General features: G+C 43.4%; 1 protein-coding gene across 1 annotated transcript in view; it reads left to right on the top strand.

The window, feature by feature from the left end:
- Positions 1-19,422, top strand: part of CNTRL (centriolin) — an 857,679-nt gene that overhangs the window by 522,712 nt on the left and 315,545 nt on the right. The window contains exons 26-27 of the mRNA XM_086920986.1: positions 10,705-10,897; positions 17,905-18,035. Coding sequence (XP_086777112.1) covers positions 10,705-10,897; positions 17,905-18,035 — 324 coding nt within the window. The remainder of the gene's footprint in view (positions 1-10,704; positions 10,898-17,904; positions 18,036-19,422) is intronic.

Here is a 19,422-nt window from a genome sequence, read left to right as displayed (position 1 = left end):
CTCCGGCAGGAGATTCGGACAATGCTCCGAAAGGGAGCAATAGAACCAGTACCGAAATCCCAGGAAAACAAGTGGTTTTACTCCCGTTTTTTTCTTATCAAGAAAAACAAGCTCCAGTGGCGCCCCATTCTGGATCTCAGATCCTTAAACATCTATCTCAAGAAACAATCTTTCAGGATGGTATCTCTGCAGGACATCCTTCCGTTACTAAACCCAGGGGATCATATGACCACATTGGACCTACAAGACGCGTATTTCCACGTGCCGATACATCCTGCACACAGACAGTACCTTCGGTTCTGGGTAGCCGGAAGACATTACCAATTCAGGGTACTGCCATTCGGCTTAAAGTCAGCGCCAAGAGTGTTCACGAAATGTCTGGCTCCAGTGGCGGCTGTGTTGAGGAAGCAAAAACATCAAATATTCCTTACCTCGGCGACTGGTTAGTCAAAGCACCATCAAAGGTGCAGGCCAGAGCGTCGACGCAGGCCTGCATAGACTTATTCGCCGATCTAGGATTGACTCTTCACGAGGGAAAGTCAAACCTCCACCCAACAAAAGTGATCACATTTTTGGGGGCAATATTGGACACGGAATGCAACAAAGCGTTTCCCTCCGAGGAAAGACAACTGAGGATTGTGTCCTTCTTCCAAGACTTGGGAAAAAGAAAGTCTCTTTCAGTCCGCAGGTACAAATCCTTGCTCGATCTCCAATGGCGTTAGGCGGAGGGATCCTTCGACGATACAATAAGGGTGACACCAGTGATGCTACAGGCAGCAAGGTGGTGGACACAAAAAGCAAATGTGTCTTAAGGACTGACGTTTCTGGCAAGAGCGGCTCCGCTAGTAGTAACGACGGATGCGTCGTTAGAAGCATGGGGAGCTTTCCTTCAGGACCTTCAAGTCAGCGGTCGTTGGAAAGCACAGGAGCAGCAATTACATATAAATCTGCTGGCGCTCAGAGCGATCCGCTTGGCATTACTGGCTTTTCTGCCAAGGATAAAAGGTCCGCCGGTGTTGGTAAGAACAGACAACACCACGGCGATGCATCATGTGAACAAGCAAGGGGGGACGAGATCTCTCTCCCTGTCTCAGGAAGACCAGGAGATATGGGAATGGGCTCTTCCGCAAGGAATATCATTGGCAGCAGAACACTTCCCGGGGGATCAGAACGGCAAGGCGGATACTCTCAGCAGGCTAAAATCCTCCTGCCACGAATGGGAGCTAGACCAGGGGACCCTGGACAGCGTCTTTCGAAGATGGGGAACACGATAGTGGACCTCTTTGCTACAAGGGAAAACAGAAAATGCCAGTACTTTGCAAGCTGGCTTCCCCAGAAGGGATCTTGGGGGAATGCGTTTTCCATGGCATGGTCCGGCATCTTTGCCTACGGTTTTCCTTCAATTCCTCTTCTCCCCCGCGTACTGGTGAAGATCAAAAAAGAGCCGTGGAGGCTGATCCTAGTAGCCCCGTGGTGGCCCAGACAACACTGGTTCACAAAACTACTGCTGCTGTCGGAGGACCGTCCAATTCGGTTGCGCCTAATTCCATCGCTTCTGACAATGTCCAAGGGGCAGGTGCTCCATCCGGACCCGAAATCCTTGCGATTAGCAGCCTTTCTCCTGAACACTGTGAGTTTAGCCATCTGAACATCTCACACGAATGTAGGGAGATCCTGTCCAAGACCAGAGCGGAGAGTACCAACAAAACCTACAGGATGAAATGGAAGAGGTTTTGTCTGTGGTGTAAGAGACATGATGTTCACCCTCTTACAGATAGTCCCCCCTAAGGTGGACTATCTGATTTGGAGATGAAAATTAAGTCTTCCGTCTAGGTGATGGCAGAAATAGGAACTCTAGGGCAGGGTTATGCCCACTTCCCACAGGAAATGGTCATATATTGGGTGTAGTGGTCCTAGGAGTAAGTAGCCTATAGGCTACTATCCTACATTCCGCTAACACCCTTATATCTAGTATTTAGGGGGCCCTGGCATCAGGAAATCAGATCCTGTTGACCTGAAAGAAGAAGGAGGACACTGAAGAGCCACAAAAGCAAGAACAGAGGACCAGCGACTGACTTGGCGCCCACCCTGCCATCCTACCTTCTGTCCCTGACATTTGCGCCACAGAAGACTCATCCTACAGCTTTTCTGCCTCCAAAATCCTGGGAGGATGTCCAGCCCTTCACCCTAGACCCAGGGACTCCCACAGAGTAGCGAACCTGCCCCCCTGAAGGCACCTTGGAAGACCTGTGAGGACTCCAGACTGCCAAAACCCAACACCAGAGAGCACCACTGCACCCATACCTCCCAGCCCGAATTGAAGTGGGCCAACAGTGGCAGCATGGTCCCCAGGCCCTCCAGAGACGAGCCCACCTGGGGTTTGCCAACAGTGAACTTCCCCATGTGTCCTGCAGCCTCTTTGGGCTGCCTCCTCTACCACAAGTGTCTCCGGTCGTGAAAACCTGACACCTGAGACCACTTCTGCACCCGGCTGCCCCAGCCCGAAGAGAAGAGGACCGAAAGGTCTCCCTATGTCCCAAAGCATTGTGAGTACTGAGCCCCCCTTGTTGGTTCCGCCGAACTGGGTCCCCAGTCTCAGCTTGCAGCTTCTTTGTGAACCGACCAATCTCTATAGACTTACATGGGGCACCTGACACTGTATAGCACCTCTGCATCTGGCTGCCCTTGGTGACCTGTTGCTGCTGGCCTGTACCCTGCTCCATACTCACCTTAAGTCCAGAAGATTGGACCTGTAAGTCGCTTTAAAGTACCTCTGTGCAGTATATGTCTTTCCTCTATAGGATAACTTTACTGCTCCAGAAACTGCACAAAGTTTTGACTTTTAAAAACTGTAAATATTTCCAACTCGAAATGTACTTACCTCATTTTGATGATCTTGTGCCTAAAATGATATAAAGAGAAGTGTTATTTTTATAAATTGGTTTGGATCTCCTAATTGAGTCGTGTGTATCATTTATTCACTGTGTGCATGCAGCACATGTCTAACATTCCTCTCTGATAAGCCTAAGGCTGCTTGACCATGCTACCCCCTAAGAGTGCACCTCAGGATTGCTAGAGCAAGCTCCTTCCCACTTATAAGGAAGCCTGGACTCTTTGAACAGTTTACCTCTTTTTGACATACTATATAAAACGTCAGCTTCCTACACATGCCATTGGCACTCCACAAGAGTTTGCAGAGGGTCCCCCCTCTCAGGTTCTCCACAAGGCAGTCCCTAAGGGTTGTTTGATCCTTTCAATCAGCCATTAGGGAAGACGCCCTCCCATGGGATGATCACAGTGTGGATCCCCCCCGCGCTTCTACTAACCCATCCGGGCCACACCAGGAGTGTACCATGAGGTCATACAGTGGGCAGCCACATGCAGTGAGGTGGGCCTGCATGTTGTCCGGGTGTATGATGTTTCTAGTACCTACCTCTGTATATCTGGGTTCAAATCCGAAGATCAGCAACATCTCCTCAACCTCCTATTTGATGAGGATTACCCTTTTGGGCCACGGGTTGATGAAATGGTCAAAAAGATAAAGAAAGATACGGACACAGCTATATCTATGGGATTCTGCCCAAGGTACAACATACAAGGGCTCCTTTCGGTTGTAACTCATATGAGGGTCCAAGACCCCTTCGCTTAAGCTGCCACACTCCTACTATAGGCAGCAGCAGGCTTACCATCACCAAAATAGCAAGGGGTACAATAGGTGCCCCTACAGAGGAACATTGTGGAATGGGGCAAAAGAGGTCCTAAGAAGGGGGCTGTCTCCATCAAGTAGTGACATGCCTCACTTCCTTCGAACACACATTTCATGTTGAAGATTATGCAATTTCCTCCACAGATGGGAGGGGATTACATCAGATATATGGGTGCCAGCCTTAATACAGGACGGCTACTTCCTTGAACTCCATTCCACACCTCCAAAAGTCTCACCATGGTCACATATCCTCAGCAAAGAACACTGCACTTTCCTCCAGGAAGAGATGCACAGCCTTCGGTAGAAGGGTGCCATTGTAGAGGATGGGGGAATACTAGTACTTCATCATTTTCAAGAAGGATGGCTTTCTCAGTCCTATCCTCGATCTAAGGCCTCACAACCCCTACATCATATCAGAATATTACTGGGTGACAACTATGCAGGAGGTCATTCTCCACCTTCTGCAAATAGATTTCATGTTGGCCCTCGACCTCAAGTACTCCTATTTCCATATTCCCATTCAACCAGCCAACCAGCCAACCAGAAATACCTTTGCTTTGTGGGAAGTGAACAACAGGATAGTTTAAATTACTCTCCTTCAGGTTCATCATAGCCCCAAGGGTGTTCACAAATTGCCTGGCAGTAGTGGTGGTGTATTTGCACATGTCTTCACGTACCTTGATGATTGGCTGACCAAAAGCAGGCCACAGTTTCTGGCACACACATGTGGCGGTGTCCTTGCTTCACACACTGGCTTTTACCATAAACTCCACCAAGTCCCATCTGTAACCTCTTCAAATACAACCCTTTTTAGGCTCCAACCTAAATATGGTCACAGACAAAAGATATCCCAAATTCGCAATAGGTATTATCTTTCCAGCTGACTCCAGCTGACACGTTTTAAGATCAACAGTCAGCTCACAGTTTGCACTGTCATGCGCCTTTTGGGAAAGATGGCATCCTATGTTGCAATTGTTCCCCAACCAACATTACACTTGCTCCACCTTCAGGAGTTCCTGGCAGTCTAGGGGCCACAAGTGTAGGGTCAATGGGAAAATCTAATTTTGGTTCAGGCCAAAGTGCACTGTTGTCCGCAATTGTTCTCAGCAAGGCAGTTCTTTCACAGACCCCCTCCCACACGTGACCATTACCATCTCTCTTACAGGTGTGAGCACATATCTCAACCAGTACACAAGTCAGGGACATTGACTGTCTCAATACCAGGATTATCACATCAGTTACTTGGATTTGCCATTCAGCTAGCCTTCAAAGCATTTCTTTATCTTGTTTGCTGCAAGGTGGTCCTAATGAGAACTGATAATACGTCAGCCATGAATTACATCCAAAAACAAAGTGACACACACTCCCCTCAAGTCTCTTTGTTAGCGCAGTTCATCTAGCACTGGGCATTCCGCTACAACAAGCACCTTTTGGCTGAGATCTCCTGGAGGTAGCCATCGACTTTGCAAACCTGCTCATAAGGGCGCATCAACAAGTCAAAAAGTGACAACTCACTCACAGGGTCTCCACAGACACTTCCAACGCCTGGGACATTCCACAGATAGACTTGTTTGCCACCAAGAAAACACAAAATGCCCAAGCTTTACTGATATTCACACCCACTGTCCATTGGCAATGCTTTATGGTTAAACTGGTCAGGGATATTTCCTTATGATTTTCCATCTCTCCTACTGCTTCGCTTTGAGTTCAGGAATCTCATGCATACATCTACAGCTCTCATCTTAGTGGCACAAACCTAGGTAAGACCACATTGATTTTCCACTCTCCTGGAGTTACCAATCAGCCCCCACAAGAGGCTTCCCTTCAGGCTGGACCTTCTCAGACAGAGTCGAGGGCAGGTCAGGCATCCAAATCACAGCTAGCTTTATCTTACGAGTTGGCACCTGGGGTCTTAGAATTTGAGCAACTCTGCCTTCATCGAGAATGTAGTTCAAATTTGAAGGAGTCCTGACGGTTCATAACATGAGCTTTTTATGCAGCAAAAATGAAACCAATTGCAATATTTAAAACCCACCTTGCTTGAGACTGTTGCCTACCCTTTTCATTTACAAAAGCAGACCTTACCAACAGGTCCATTCCCCTACAATTCACAGCAGTTGCTGCCTAAGTTTAAGACGGATAACACACGTCGTTATTAGGATACTAGTTGGCAAAGCCTTTATGGACAGACTCAAGAGGGTCATATCAAAATTAGGCGTAAGCACCATGAACCCATGTATTCGTGCTCTTTGCAATTCCTCTCCTTCCGTGTGGCTAGCACCTTCAGTAGGCGCAGGAGCAAGCTGCATGCACTCCCATACAGTAAGCTTTCATCCAAGTCCACAGGGATAGGATAATTCGTAACACTAATCCTAAATTCCTCCCTAAGGTTTTGTCACCCTACCACCTAAACCATACCATAGAGCTTTTGGTCTTCTTCTCGCAGCTGGATTCTGTTGTGGAAAGAGCACTGCAAACATTAGATGTTAAGAGGTTTCTTGGGTACTACATCAATAGGACTAAATCATTAAGGCAAACCATTTTTTTTGTCTCTTTTGGTAAACCCATCAAAGGGCTATCTATTACCAAGGCTGGCACAGCCGTGTCAATTGTCAAGTGCATTCAGGTGAAGAGGGCCCTCATAAGGGGGGGATACAATCTCTTTCTTAGGCAACATCCCATTAGTCAACCCTACACACTTTTAGTAAGCATTATTGTGTTGATGTCTTGTCCCGTTAACAAGCCCTAGGTGCTTAAGCTGTGTTAAGAACATTATTCAAGACATCTGCATTGTCCACATGTTATTCACTATGGCTTGAAGGAGAGTGCTCTGCAGTCTATGGTAAACCTTTGTTTCTATAGCCACACATGCTACAAAGGGAAAAAGCTACCTACCCTGCAATCATCTGTTCGTAGTGTGTAGTACTGTAGATTATTTGCTCCCACCCTCCTCCTCGGTTGCATGGTGTCGTACAAAGTCACACTTTTTACACTTATTCTTTTACACTTATTGTTCATTGAGCTGCAACACCACACTTTTTATTCACACTCTAAACATCCTCACACCCACTATGCAACAAACAGTCTAATACACAGTCAGTGCTAATGCACAAAGAACACCAAGAGGAGATGTCACAGCACATCCTGTGACTTGAGCGATTTCTTCGAAGGAAACAATTTCCAAACCCTGTATGTGCAGGTTTTTTTTAATGATGAGTTATGCAGAATCTATCAGACCTGTTAATTACTGAGTTAGTTAAAGTAATCATCCTATTAGAATTTTACCAGGAAAAATGCATACTAATTACAAGAATATGTGGATTTTAGAGAGGTAAGTATCAAAATCCCTGTTGTTCCTTAGTTTTTAAGGACTAACTTCGAAATGGGCAAAAAGTATTGCATCAAATAATTAGTGAACCTCCCACGTGTCTGATGTGCTCTGTTGCTGTAATTATGGCCACCCCTCTCAGACGCTAGTAATAATGGCCATATAAGGTTCTGCAAAATTGAGAAACTCGAGGAGTTGGTGAAATCTGTTTTTCTTTTTCTTTTCAATCTGCTACAAGCTGAATCGAAATCGTGGGCATTTCTCCCATTTCCCATTATTTTTGCATCTGCCTGCCCTCGATTGATTAAAAAAACAAAAAGAGAAGAATGCAGGTAAAATACCCAGCAGAACAGAAATTCCTTGTTCCACACAGTGACAAAAGCACAGAATGATGAGGTCTTATGAATTTCAGCATTGTTAGAGGCTGAACATTGTAATTACCTGAATGATAATTGTAGTTAATTTCACTAGTCTGCCCGCGACAGTACTCTTCCAAGCACCTTTTGCAAAAAGGTAACTTATATGTGTTCCCTGCCAGGTAGTGTTCCAAAATTAGCTTGTCGGCAGATGCCACACAAAGATTTCCTTCCAGTGGAAGTTGCTTGGAAGTGCATTGTCTGGTGTCCAGGCAAGGTACTTACTTGAATGTAGTTAGCTTTGAATTTAATGGATTGCCTGGCTCCCCACAGTGCTTGTAAACACTACTGTGCGTTTGGCTATGGGCTTTTCCCACTGACATAGCAGTGAATCAGTACCAATTCCGCTCCCTGGGCAGGAAAAAAATGCGACTTTTTTGCATTTCACTTTTAGTGCGGACATTCACCCTCCTCTATACCTCAGCAGCCCTCGACTGGATCAGTTCCTCCCTGTCGGGGAAACACCCAGAAGTGACTCATCTGAATTTTGGTTTCTCATCCCGTCTGTTTTTTTACCGGGTACTGCATTCAACTCCTATGTTTTTGTTTTCTGCTCTTTAATGTACTTTGTGTGGCCAAACCCTGTTGGGAAAGGCCTTGCACACTGTTGGACAACAACAAGGTCTGACGTGTACACATCATGTGGCAGGGCCCCGAATCCAACCCGCCATCTAGCCATTTCCTCACGTACATGTGAAGTTGGGCACAGGGCTTGGCTGCTACATATGGGATTTGGACTTACATTGTGTGTATTGGTACATCATTTTTTAAAGTTTTTTAAAGTTCCTTTTATGATTTTCACAGTGTGCTCAGGGCCTCCAGACAAGTAAACATGGTATTTGGTGAAGCATAGCGTCGACTGAGAGCAGTGTCTGATCGCAGCTACACCCAGCCCCTATAGCAGCAGCACTTCTGCACACAGTTGACAATATGCAGCCAGAGCCTGCACCAGCCCATTGAACTAGCTGTGCACTGCCTTCAGCTGCTTGCAGCAGTGTGGGAACAGGCTTTGTGCCAGCCTCCTTGCCTCTTAACCACCTCGGTTCAGCCTTTGGCCTCCCTCATGGGACACGAAACTCAGGAGCTGGGCTGTAGCCAGGCCCTGTAATAACAGGAGTGGTGGCTGGATAAACATTGAAAGTCTATGGCATCTATTGGGCAGAGAAATTAAGTGCTGCCTCAATTGTGGGTATTTAAGGATTTAGACTCATAATCTTCACATACGTGTGTTTTAAAAAAACTACTTTATGAACCTTATACAAACAAAGTCGGAAAGTTCAGACCCACTAAAAAATTCGGCATTCTAAAGCTACAATATATAGACTGCAGCAAATAGATGGAGTCGTCCTTGCATAAATGCAAGCCATACCCCAGTTGCAGTCCTAAAGTCGAGTTGATCTTCTGTCGATATTTTACATTGTGGGTGATCCATCCCTGCTGACCTCTTGTCTTTCACTGACCTGGGAACGTGCCTCCTCTTTGATACATTTGTAAATTATCTACAGACTTCAGCAAGGCAATGAGAATAAAAAAGGACAGCTCAAAGGAGAGAAAGAGCTTGGAGGAAAAACTCAAGAAAGGAGAAAGAGGGTTTGGAGTAAGCATTGAGGTTTGGAGCAGGAAAGAGGGTCAGGGCTGATGGTCAAGCTTTCCTGCTGATGGTCAAGCTTTCCTTACAGGGCAGAACAGAGGTCAAGGCACACGCAAATGGATGTACTCCGAGTTCTGTTAAGCTGGCTAAATGTAGTGGCTTCAATAATTAGATTATATTATGGTGATGGTATTTTCAGGCCCCTTACCTTACCTTTAATGATGAGTCACACAGGTGCCCTTGAGGGTCTCTATCTGTGGAAAAGCACCCTTTGCCCAATCCCTTCTCTATAACTCTGCTGTAGCCTCAGCAGTTTCTCTAGTTTATTTTTTATTTTTCAGAAATATCTTTACTGAATTCTGCATTTATAGTAAACATTCAACAATGAGACAGTATTGAGATTCAGTCAATCTATTCCCAGGACTCTGCCACATTAGAATAATTTGTGAACAATGCGATGTATAACTCACAACAAACCCTCCCCCATTTCTCTAGTTTTTGAACCCTCTTTAGTGTCCTTCGCCTCCAATGCCACATTTATCTTGAACTCACGTTTCCTTTTTCAGCAAAACATCCGCCATACCACTAGGACAGTCAGTATTTGCCTCATAATACTTAGTGTTTTTACATTTTGTAGCGAGGTGCCTGCCTAACTGATGTGAAGGCGTATGCCTTAATTTTGAAAGGGAGAGCTCACAGGGCACTCTCAGGGATTCACACCTAATCATGCCTTCATTCCACTTTCATCCCTATCTGTTGCTTCCTCATGGTATGGCAGAGAGGAAGCCAACTCTATTCCTCCAGCCACAGAAGATTCCTCTTGCTTCCCTTACATAATCTCCAGACTGTGCTCCTCCTTCCTCTCCCCTCACTGTGTCCGACTTCATAGGAATTCAGTCATCTTCCTGATGCTGGGTATTCGCCCATTAATTCTACATGCATTTACTCCAATGTGTTCATAATCTCTGAGTGAGATTGCCTCTCTAGTTGACCCATGTGGTTCTGGAGAATTTGCAGTTTTTCCTGCACAGGCACTCCATTCACTCTGAGTATCACCAGGTCTATTCAGCTCTTGAGCCAGAGCACAGCCTTAGTGTGGTATGGGGATCTGGGCGGGCAGGTGGGACACGGAATTACGATTTTACCACTCCAGCTTCCAGTGGTATTGGTGGCAAAGCTAAAAAAAAACACCTCACCTATGATCTTCATCTGCTGCTGCTGTCTCCCCAGCTCATCATGATTTCACTGGATGAAGCTCCTACATTTTGCAACCAATATGTTAGCCATTTGGACACACGCTCCATCACTTTTTGCGTTCTCTTTCTCTAGTATGTCCAGATGCCTCGCGCCATTGTGCTGAAAAAAGACACACATGTGCCTTCTCTCTCGCTCTCTCTATCTTTCTCTCTCTCTCTCTCTCTCTCTCTCTCTCTCTCTCTCTCTCTCTCTCTCTCTCTCTCTCTCTCTCTCTCTCTCTCTCGACTTCCCCAACCTGTGCTTCCCATACTTGATTAAACTCCTTTAATACTCAGTTATAAAATGTATAGAAAAATGCATATAAAATATGAAATCCAGTATGTCCTTTTTGCTGAAAGGTTATGCTTGGGCTATGGTAAGGGTAGTACACATGCATCCTTTTTTAATGCACTGCTTTCTTTCCCAGAGACTTTATAGATGGACATATTGACAGTCTCATCACAGAGTTGGAGCTGGAAAAATCTCTGAAACGTCATGAAGATTTTGTTGATGAAATTGATTGCATTGAGAAAACTCTTCTAAAGCGACGTGCAGAGCTCAGGGAGGCTGATCGACTCATCGCAGAGGCTGAAACGGAACTAAAAGATACACAAGAAAAAGTAAATTATTTTGTTGGACCCTTTCCACTCTTTCCTTTAAAAAAAGATCTGCTTTTCCTATGATTTAAAAAATACTTTACAGAATGTGCCTGTTGTAGTTTGATGGCTGGACAGGAACTTTTGGACTTATTTAGGACTTATTCGAAAGTTACCTTGATTTGGAGTTGAACAATTATGTGAAATAATTGTATAATTTTCCTGGCCCCAGTTTTACCCACTTTCCTCCTGCCTTCTTGTCTCTTCCCGATTCTCAGTTAAGTTGATGCCTTGAGGCAATTAGAAATCCAACTTTTATGAGATACAAACAGCCATTAATGTTAGTAGATTATTTGATGACTTCTTGTGACTTTGACCTGAAGCCAGGGAGAAGGTAGAAAACACCAAAACATTATTAGTACTGCATCTCTCACTTGCAGATCAAACCAAATCCAAGCAGTATGTAGGAAGCTGGCTCTGTATATGATATACCACTTGGTGATTATACTTTGCACAGAGTCCAGAGATTCCCCAAGAAGTGTGCAGGGCTCAATGCAAACCCAAGATGCTCTATTAGTGGTAGTGTGGTCAATCAGCCTAGTCACCTGACCCCATGATCCGGATTTACTACGTGGCGGAATCGTACTTAATGATAACCATCTCAAGGCGAGGTGCAGACGTAGCCTCATACCGAAGACGTACCAGTGGGCATTAATACCCAAGACTCTATAGGTAAGCTCACACATAAGAAACCACTGTCTCTCCGTTCTATTATCCCACCTTCTAACCTGGAGATATTCTAACTCATACCTGTATTTCCCTTAGATCGACTCAGGATCTATAGGCCAATTTATCTCAAGGGAGCTTCAAGCCCGTAAGAGAATCACGATGCTAAGCCATGCTATCCTTGACGCCTCCAAGTGCGTACGAAGCACCACAATTACCTTCACCTCCTGCCATTCCCCACAGCAACCCCCCACAGCACTGCTACAGATGTTCACACTAGATCACTCCCAGTCACCCGCACACCCTCGCATGCACGCCGAGGCGACTCACACCTCCCCCATGTGGGAAAGGGCGAGCCCGGTGTTGAACCCGCATCACGAGCCGTATAGTGCACCACAAACCTGGCACTAATATGATATACCCTTTTGCTGCCCGTGTACTTACTCCCAACTCGACCTTGAATCATGCCTCTCCAGCCTGCAACGTAACTATACAACTTTACTCATAGCTGGCCCAGTTGCTCCTCATATACCCACCAGACCAACCCTGGATACATTCTCCTCACTCCCTCAGGTTTCCATAGAAGAAATTATGAATACGGTCAAATCAGGATCTCCCACGGACCCTTGCCCCCCAAGCATTCTTAAATTAGCATCTGATCAGGTAGCCCCGGTGCTTACTCATATTTGCAATACGATGTTCCAGACAGGTGATTACCCTAAAATCTGGAAGAAAGTCATCGTGAAGCCCCTTTTAAAAAAATCAACACTAAACCCAGCAGAGTTAAAAAGCTATCGACCCATCGCCTCGCTTCCATATCCTTCTAAGGTATTCGAGAAGGCAATTAATCTACAACTCTCAAGCTTTATTGGTAACAACAACCTACTAGATGATACCCAATTTGGGTTTAGAAAGGGTCACGGCACCGAGACCGCCTTGATAAAAGCAGCCGAAGAAGTCAGAATAATTCTCGATCAAGGCGGTACAGCAATCTTAATACTCTTAGATCTATCCGCTGCCTTCGACACGGTCGATCACAACATCTTGATCGACCGTGTCGATGCCATGGGCATCCAAGGCAAAGCTAAGACTCTGCTGGCAGCTTTTTTTATCAGACAGAGAACAATCTGTGAAAATGGGTAGCTATTACTCGCCTGATTTCACCTTGCCTTGTGGAGTTCCTCAGGACTCCTCGCTAAGTCCGACGCTCTTTAATATCTATGTATCGGACTTAGCGAGGGTGATCAAGTCATTCGGCATTGGAATGACATCATACGCCGATGACACTCAATTAGTCCTGGCTATTCACAGAAACGGAGCTGCAGTGGCTGCTAATTTCCAGGAAGGAATGAGAGCGATCTGCACCTGGATGGACCAGAACTGCTTAAAATTAAACTCCGACAAGACGGAGGTCATGCTTTTTGGTGACGTGGCCCGTCTTGGTCACCAGTCTGGTGGCCAGCAGAGCTGGGAGATCCACCTCTCCCGGTGTCAAAAGTCAGGAATCTCGGAGTTTTATTCGATAATAAGCTTACCTTCCACAGCCATGCTAACGCAGTGGTTTCAGCGTCCTTTTATACCCTGAGAATGGTGAAGAAACGTCTCCCTTTCTTACCTCCAAACTCAGGTAAAACCCTAATGTCTACGCTAGTCCTCTCAAAGATTGATTATTGTAACGGACTATTGCTGAATGCACAGGAACAAGTCATGAATAAACTACAGCTAGTGCAAAACGCTGCTGCAAGAATTCTAACCGGTACACCCAAATTTTCACCCATATCTCCCATTATTCGCCAACTTCATTGGCTGCCCGTCAGAAGCCTCACAAAGTTTAAGGCTTTATGCACCATTTATAAAACATTGAACAATACTGGACCAGACTTCTTAAAAAAATCCATTACTCTCTACAAACCGAATCGATCCTTACGCTCTGCTGCATCTCAGCTACTTGATATCCCACGCACTAAAAAAGCAACATGGGGCGACAAACGCTTCACAGTTGCTGCCTCCAAATTGTGGAACAAGCTTCCCCCTAATATTATATCAAGCTCTTCCTTATTTATATTTCGGGAGCACATTAAAACGTGGCTTTTCAACCAGTAGTCTTGTAGGAGCCCTCTGCAATCTCAATGAACTCTAGCGCCGAGACACCGGAAGGTATTTGTGCGCTCTAGAAATTTTATGAATAAATAAAATAAAATAAATATTGTATGCACTGGTTTAATATGTATCACAAATGCATACATGTTCTGTCTCACCCATCTTCTACTGCTGCTCTCCCTGTTAAACAAAATCCTATACTATGACACGCATATATTCTAATGATGATTATGCTGCACTGTTGAATACCTTACCTCGTACTCTCTGTCTTTACCATCGTGCATGTTTTCCCCTCCCTGCCTCACTCATGTTTATTGCGATTGTACCCATTTACAAACAAAATGTTACATGATGACACAGAACGTTTTGTAAATTAGGCTTTATGCTGCACTGTCCAAAACCTTACCTCGCTACCTCTGTTACCATTGTGCTCTGCTCTTATATGCATATTATAACTTGCCATCATTCAATGGTCCCTCTATGTGTCTGGCGATACCAATACAATTTGTTGCTTTATGAAACTCTGCACGTGTTGCTTGCTCTCACCTGTATTTGTTTCTTGTATTGTTGTGTGTTTGTGTATAATGTTGTTGTGTTTTAACTTTATTTTATATTGCTGATTTGTCCCTCTTATGTTTTCATGTCCCTGTTTAATGCTTTGTGGCACTGTGCACTAGATTTCACGGTGTTATGTATATATATACAGCCCGGATGAAGCCCTAGGCTGGATGGCCATGTAAAGGGGCGAAACACATGTTGGCTGTTTGTCACCTTCTTGCAAATCCAATTCAGAATTTTCAAATGAGTTACAACACTTTCATATAAAGAAATTTCACCATGAAACCATTATAATGTAATTTTTCCTGAATAAAAACGACTACCCTGACTTGTCCAGACAACTCTTTTTGTCCTCTAAATTATACCTTATGAGGAGCATGACATGTTCCTGCTTAGCCTTCAGTTCGCTTCAAGTGAGAGAGCAGCAGTCCACATAGCATCATACTCATGGTGGAGCTGTTATGTATTTAATGCAAGTAAATTAAGATACATCACTTCTCCCTGATGTGATGTTATGGTTAAAACAACATTGCACAAACAAGTTGACAGGACTATTCACTCATCCTCTAACGGCATCCTGGGAATAACATAATGAATGGCTATTTATTTATTTTTTAAATTGGTCATCACTTTATAGAGTGTCTCATTAATAATGCAGGTGGTCATTCAACTATCACTCATTCTATTATATAGCATCTCATAAGCAAATGCGTTCTGTTCAATGTCACACCTCCTACCGTGCATAGATACACACCTATGCACCCCTCCATGTGGCCAAGGAACACAAACAGGACAAAAAAACAGTCCCTTCAAAACATCAGCCAAGGAACACTCTAGTGCAAGTGAAGGAAGTTAAAAAAACACTTAATGTAACTTGCCCAATTTCCTACACCTAAGAAAACACAAAAACAATGAATTAACTTCCTAAAATATTTAGCCAATGTAGCTATTTCATATTGAAAATACTATCATAAAATAATCAATTTAGGTTTTGTAACCAAATTATAAACTGCTGTTGACCTTAACACATGAATAAGATAGAGCTGAGCAACATATATTTAAATAAAACTTCAGAAAAAGAATGGAGGCAGCACCAAGTATGAAGTAAACCAGGACCACGTTGTATCAAAAATATATTTTCTTTTATTCTTTCATTTTTAAGACAGCCAACGCGTTTCGCTCCCCAACCATGGGAGCTTCATCAGGGCAAAGATGTTAGTAGATCTTGAAGTGACGCAATGGCGCAGTTGAAACAGTTTGACCAATAAAATAATATGGATGCCGATATCAAAATTCCTATATCCGGATATTATTATATACACGTCAAGGGCCTTTGGGTAAATGACACGATTAACCAAGGGGGTAATATTTCAAAAAATAATAATGTGAACTCAGCGTCCAATGTAGGATATAGGAATTTTGATATCGGCATCCATATTATTTTATTGGTCAAACTGTTTCAACTGCGCCATTGCGTCACTTCAAGATCTACTAACATCTTTGCCCTGACGAAGCTCCCATGGTTGGGGAGCGAAACGCGTTGGCTGTCTTAAAAATGAAAGAATAAAAGAAAATATATTTTTGATACAACGTGGTCCTGGTTTACTTCATACTTGGTGCTGCCTCCATTCTTTTGCTGAAGTTTTCATCTGGAATTCCAGTGGGACCAAACCGCAGCAGGTCCTGGAGGTTATCAGCACAATAAAAATTTGGACATTTGAGGGACATTGGAATATAGAGGTGCTAGTTGCTAGATCCGCTGTGGAACTTTTTTTCTTTGTATTTAAATAAAACTGCCACTTGAACCATCCAAAAAGGAACCCGTCTCCTTTAATCTGAGACGTGTTGCCTGGCAACACGAGTCTGAATGTCTGGAAAAATGCCAGTTGTCTTTTTTTGGTTCAAACCATACATATTGTGTTTAAATTAAGCTTTGAAACACTTCAGGCTCTACATATGAATTAAGTTGCCCTAAACTTACATGTCTCAACTTCAAGATTGCTGACTGAAACACCAAATTCCTGCTCATTTGATTTGCAGTTTTTATTGGTCACTTCAAAGAAGCAGCCATATAGACATGATAAGTGCAGACATGGAAGTCCTTTTTGTCTGTTGTTGACCAAGTAGGACCCTTTGAAATGACCCAGTGTGCAACTGTTGAAATTGGTTTAGAGGTGAGAGGTCCTAAATAAATGCACGTCAATAAATCATAGTGTCTTGTAGTGCAGGCACTGTGCACAACACAAAATAATCCACAACTAGTTATTATTTGTCTATGAAGTGCTCCAGAACATCTCCCCTCACCCCTTCACTGGATCTTGTCCTCCCGCAGATGGTGATCCTAGTCTTTCAGTCCTCAGCTGGAGACAGAAAAATAGCAAGACACAGAAAACCACAAAATGAGATTTGCCCCTTCTTCTCTTGTGCTGCTTAGACTGTTTCAAGCACTACCCATTCATTGCTACCACAAGCTGCTTTATTAGGCTGTTAGATGGCTCTTAGAATGAGTGGAGTGTTTTTCCTCTTTCTTGTAATCTTTAATCTTCTTCCTATCCTTCTAAAAGTTCACAGGACCTGTTATTTATTGCCACACATTTTTGTAGGGTATAGTGTCGGTTTATTTCCTTTTATTCCACATAATATTACTCATCACAAAACAGCAACATCTGATAGGCCAATGCCTAATCCTAGGCTACATCGCATCAAAAAGAAGCTTGATAACTCTAACTCAGGTCATCCTAGAATGAGCTACCCTAGATGACAGACGTGAAACACAAACAGCATACATTCCGTACGCAGAACACAATCTGTACACTCTGAAATAACTTATGCAGAGATTAAAGGCAAGAGCAAGGATATAACAACTTAAAAGGGCACTTTTTGCAGCTAATGAGGCCGCACAAATTAATGTCTTTTTAGGTCATCTGTTAGCCAAGACATTTTGATTTTACTAACATTATTTTCCTTAGTTACATATCTTCTCGACTAGCCCTCCTCGTTTGTTAGCCTGTTATTGTTTCATTCACATTTTTGGTACACCCACTACAGCATACATCATGAGGCAAAAGGTCAGGCACTTCAGCTGCTGGCTTCCTTGATTGTCAGTGACAGCATTCTGCCCTTTCACAAGGAGCACATCCGCTCACGAGGTAGTGCTCTGTGTGCTTTTTGAGACTGAAACATATTTTCGCTTTTAGTCAATGATTCCTTTTAGATTCACAAGCGCCCAGTACCTTTCCCAATCATAACATGTTGAAATGACCATGGCGAAACAAAACAAACCTTGACAAGTCCAAAAGGCTAGCAGCCAATACCAGCCAGATCTGTTTGTTTTCACTATGCTTGTTTTCAGTTGTAAGTTACCTGGCATCTCTGAGTATTATTGATAGCAGAACTGAAACAATTATTCCTTCACACTGTTCCTGTTTCATATTGAAAGTAAGATATTAGGCCACATTTAGAGGGCCACACCAAAGGTTATTGGTCCATCCTACGTTTTGTACATGCAAAGGAAAACATGTTTACATAAATAGCAATTATTCCATCTAAGTTTACAATGCAGTCTATTGTATGATGAATGCTTATTTATTGGACTCATACAAGAATAATTTGAAAATTAATGCAGCAGTTACTTGTCTATTTTCTAGACCACCAGTATGATCCAAAAATACAATAATGCTCGGAAACACCTTTCCCAAACTGAAAAAGATGCTGAGGAGATCGAGAAAAGAGCTCAGGATACCGCTGTGAACCTTGTGAAAGCAGATCAGCAGCTCAGGTAATTTAATTTAGAGTCCACTGTTCAAATATACGAGTGCAAGTTTCCTTCTTTTAAGTAGTCCTCAAAAATACTTTTTTCCCTTGGCACAGTCAGTTCAGCTGTATGAGTTAAAATCTTGTAACAAAATACTAACGTGACAAAAGAGAAGAGACCTGACCTAAATGACTCAAACAAGAAAAGTCTCAAAAGCCCTAAACAAAGTAAAAACTCTGAGTCCGCACACAACTTTACTTATAGCACACACCCTCCAGCAATCAACAAACAACTCTGCCTGGTGCAAAGCAGCCCAAAAAGGAGCAAGGAGAGATTAGAAGCAATGATGAAAACATCCATAGAGGAACAGCACAGTTAGGCAGGCTTTCCCTGGAAGTAATCTTTTAGCAAATAGGTTTAGACTCGGAAATACTGCTATATAACCGCATCAACCGGGAATGTTTTTCTCAATTCTTTACAAAACTGGATTTGTCTGAAAATAACAATAAGCTCAACCTGTCAGGAACATGGGCAATCAGGAACCAGAACTGCTCTAAAAACAAAACAAAAAACCTGGAAACAAACATATTGTGCATCAAAACCTCCAAAATCAACATGTGAGCTTATAGAAATGAAAAGCATTCAATTACAGACCGCAAAGAACACAGTATAGTGGACACAAACAAAAGCCACTTCCCAGTGCACTGATGAACATGAGCTACCCGCAAATTCAAGCCAGCCATGGATTCAGTCATATTCGCTAGTACACCCAAAATAGAAATAAAAAGCACTCTCAATATCCAGAAACTCACCAAGAAATATCAAATGGGGAACTGGCTAAGAAAGCTACCAAGAAGATGGAACATTAGCAAGTTTACTACTACTCTAGAGAAAATGCTGCCGCAAGTCACCAATATCAAGACTGTTCACACATCTCACAACAGTGAACAGTTTCAAGACTTAACCACTTGAGACCCATCTATCAACATCTATTAAAAAAAGAGCATCAATCTTATTAGAATGCCAAGCAACTAATCTCCTCAAAGACAAATATAAAGAATACCCAATTCTACTTCCAAACAGGAAAACTGTGGTCTGGGGTCTATAATCTGAGACAAAAAAAACAACAATGGTCAAGAAACAAAAATCATTTGGGAAAGAAAGTAAACAGTGGCAACAAAAAACTGTTCTCCAAACACACAGAAAAATGGAGGCAGTGGAACAAAAGAGATTGCTGTAACATAACATAAAAAAACAAGAACAAAGAAACTAAGACAATTGTCCTCAGACAATAGCCAAACTTGCCTAATGAACATTCGAAACCCAACCAATGCTCAAGCGAATTTTTCACACAAAGAAAGGAACAAAAAGCTTGGAGTACAAAGCAAACTACTCAAGACTATACTGCAGA

The sequence above is a fragment of the Lissotriton vulgaris genome, chromosome 5 (genome assembly GCF_964263255.1).
Source record: "Lissotriton vulgaris chromosome 5, aLisVul1.2, whole genome shotgun sequence".
Classification (NCBI taxonomy): Eukaryota; Metazoa; Chordata; class Amphibia; order Caudata; family Salamandridae; genus Lissotriton; species Lissotriton vulgaris.
The sequence above is the reverse complement of the archived record's forward strand: the minus strand, read 5'-3'. Positions and strand labels throughout refer to the sequence as shown.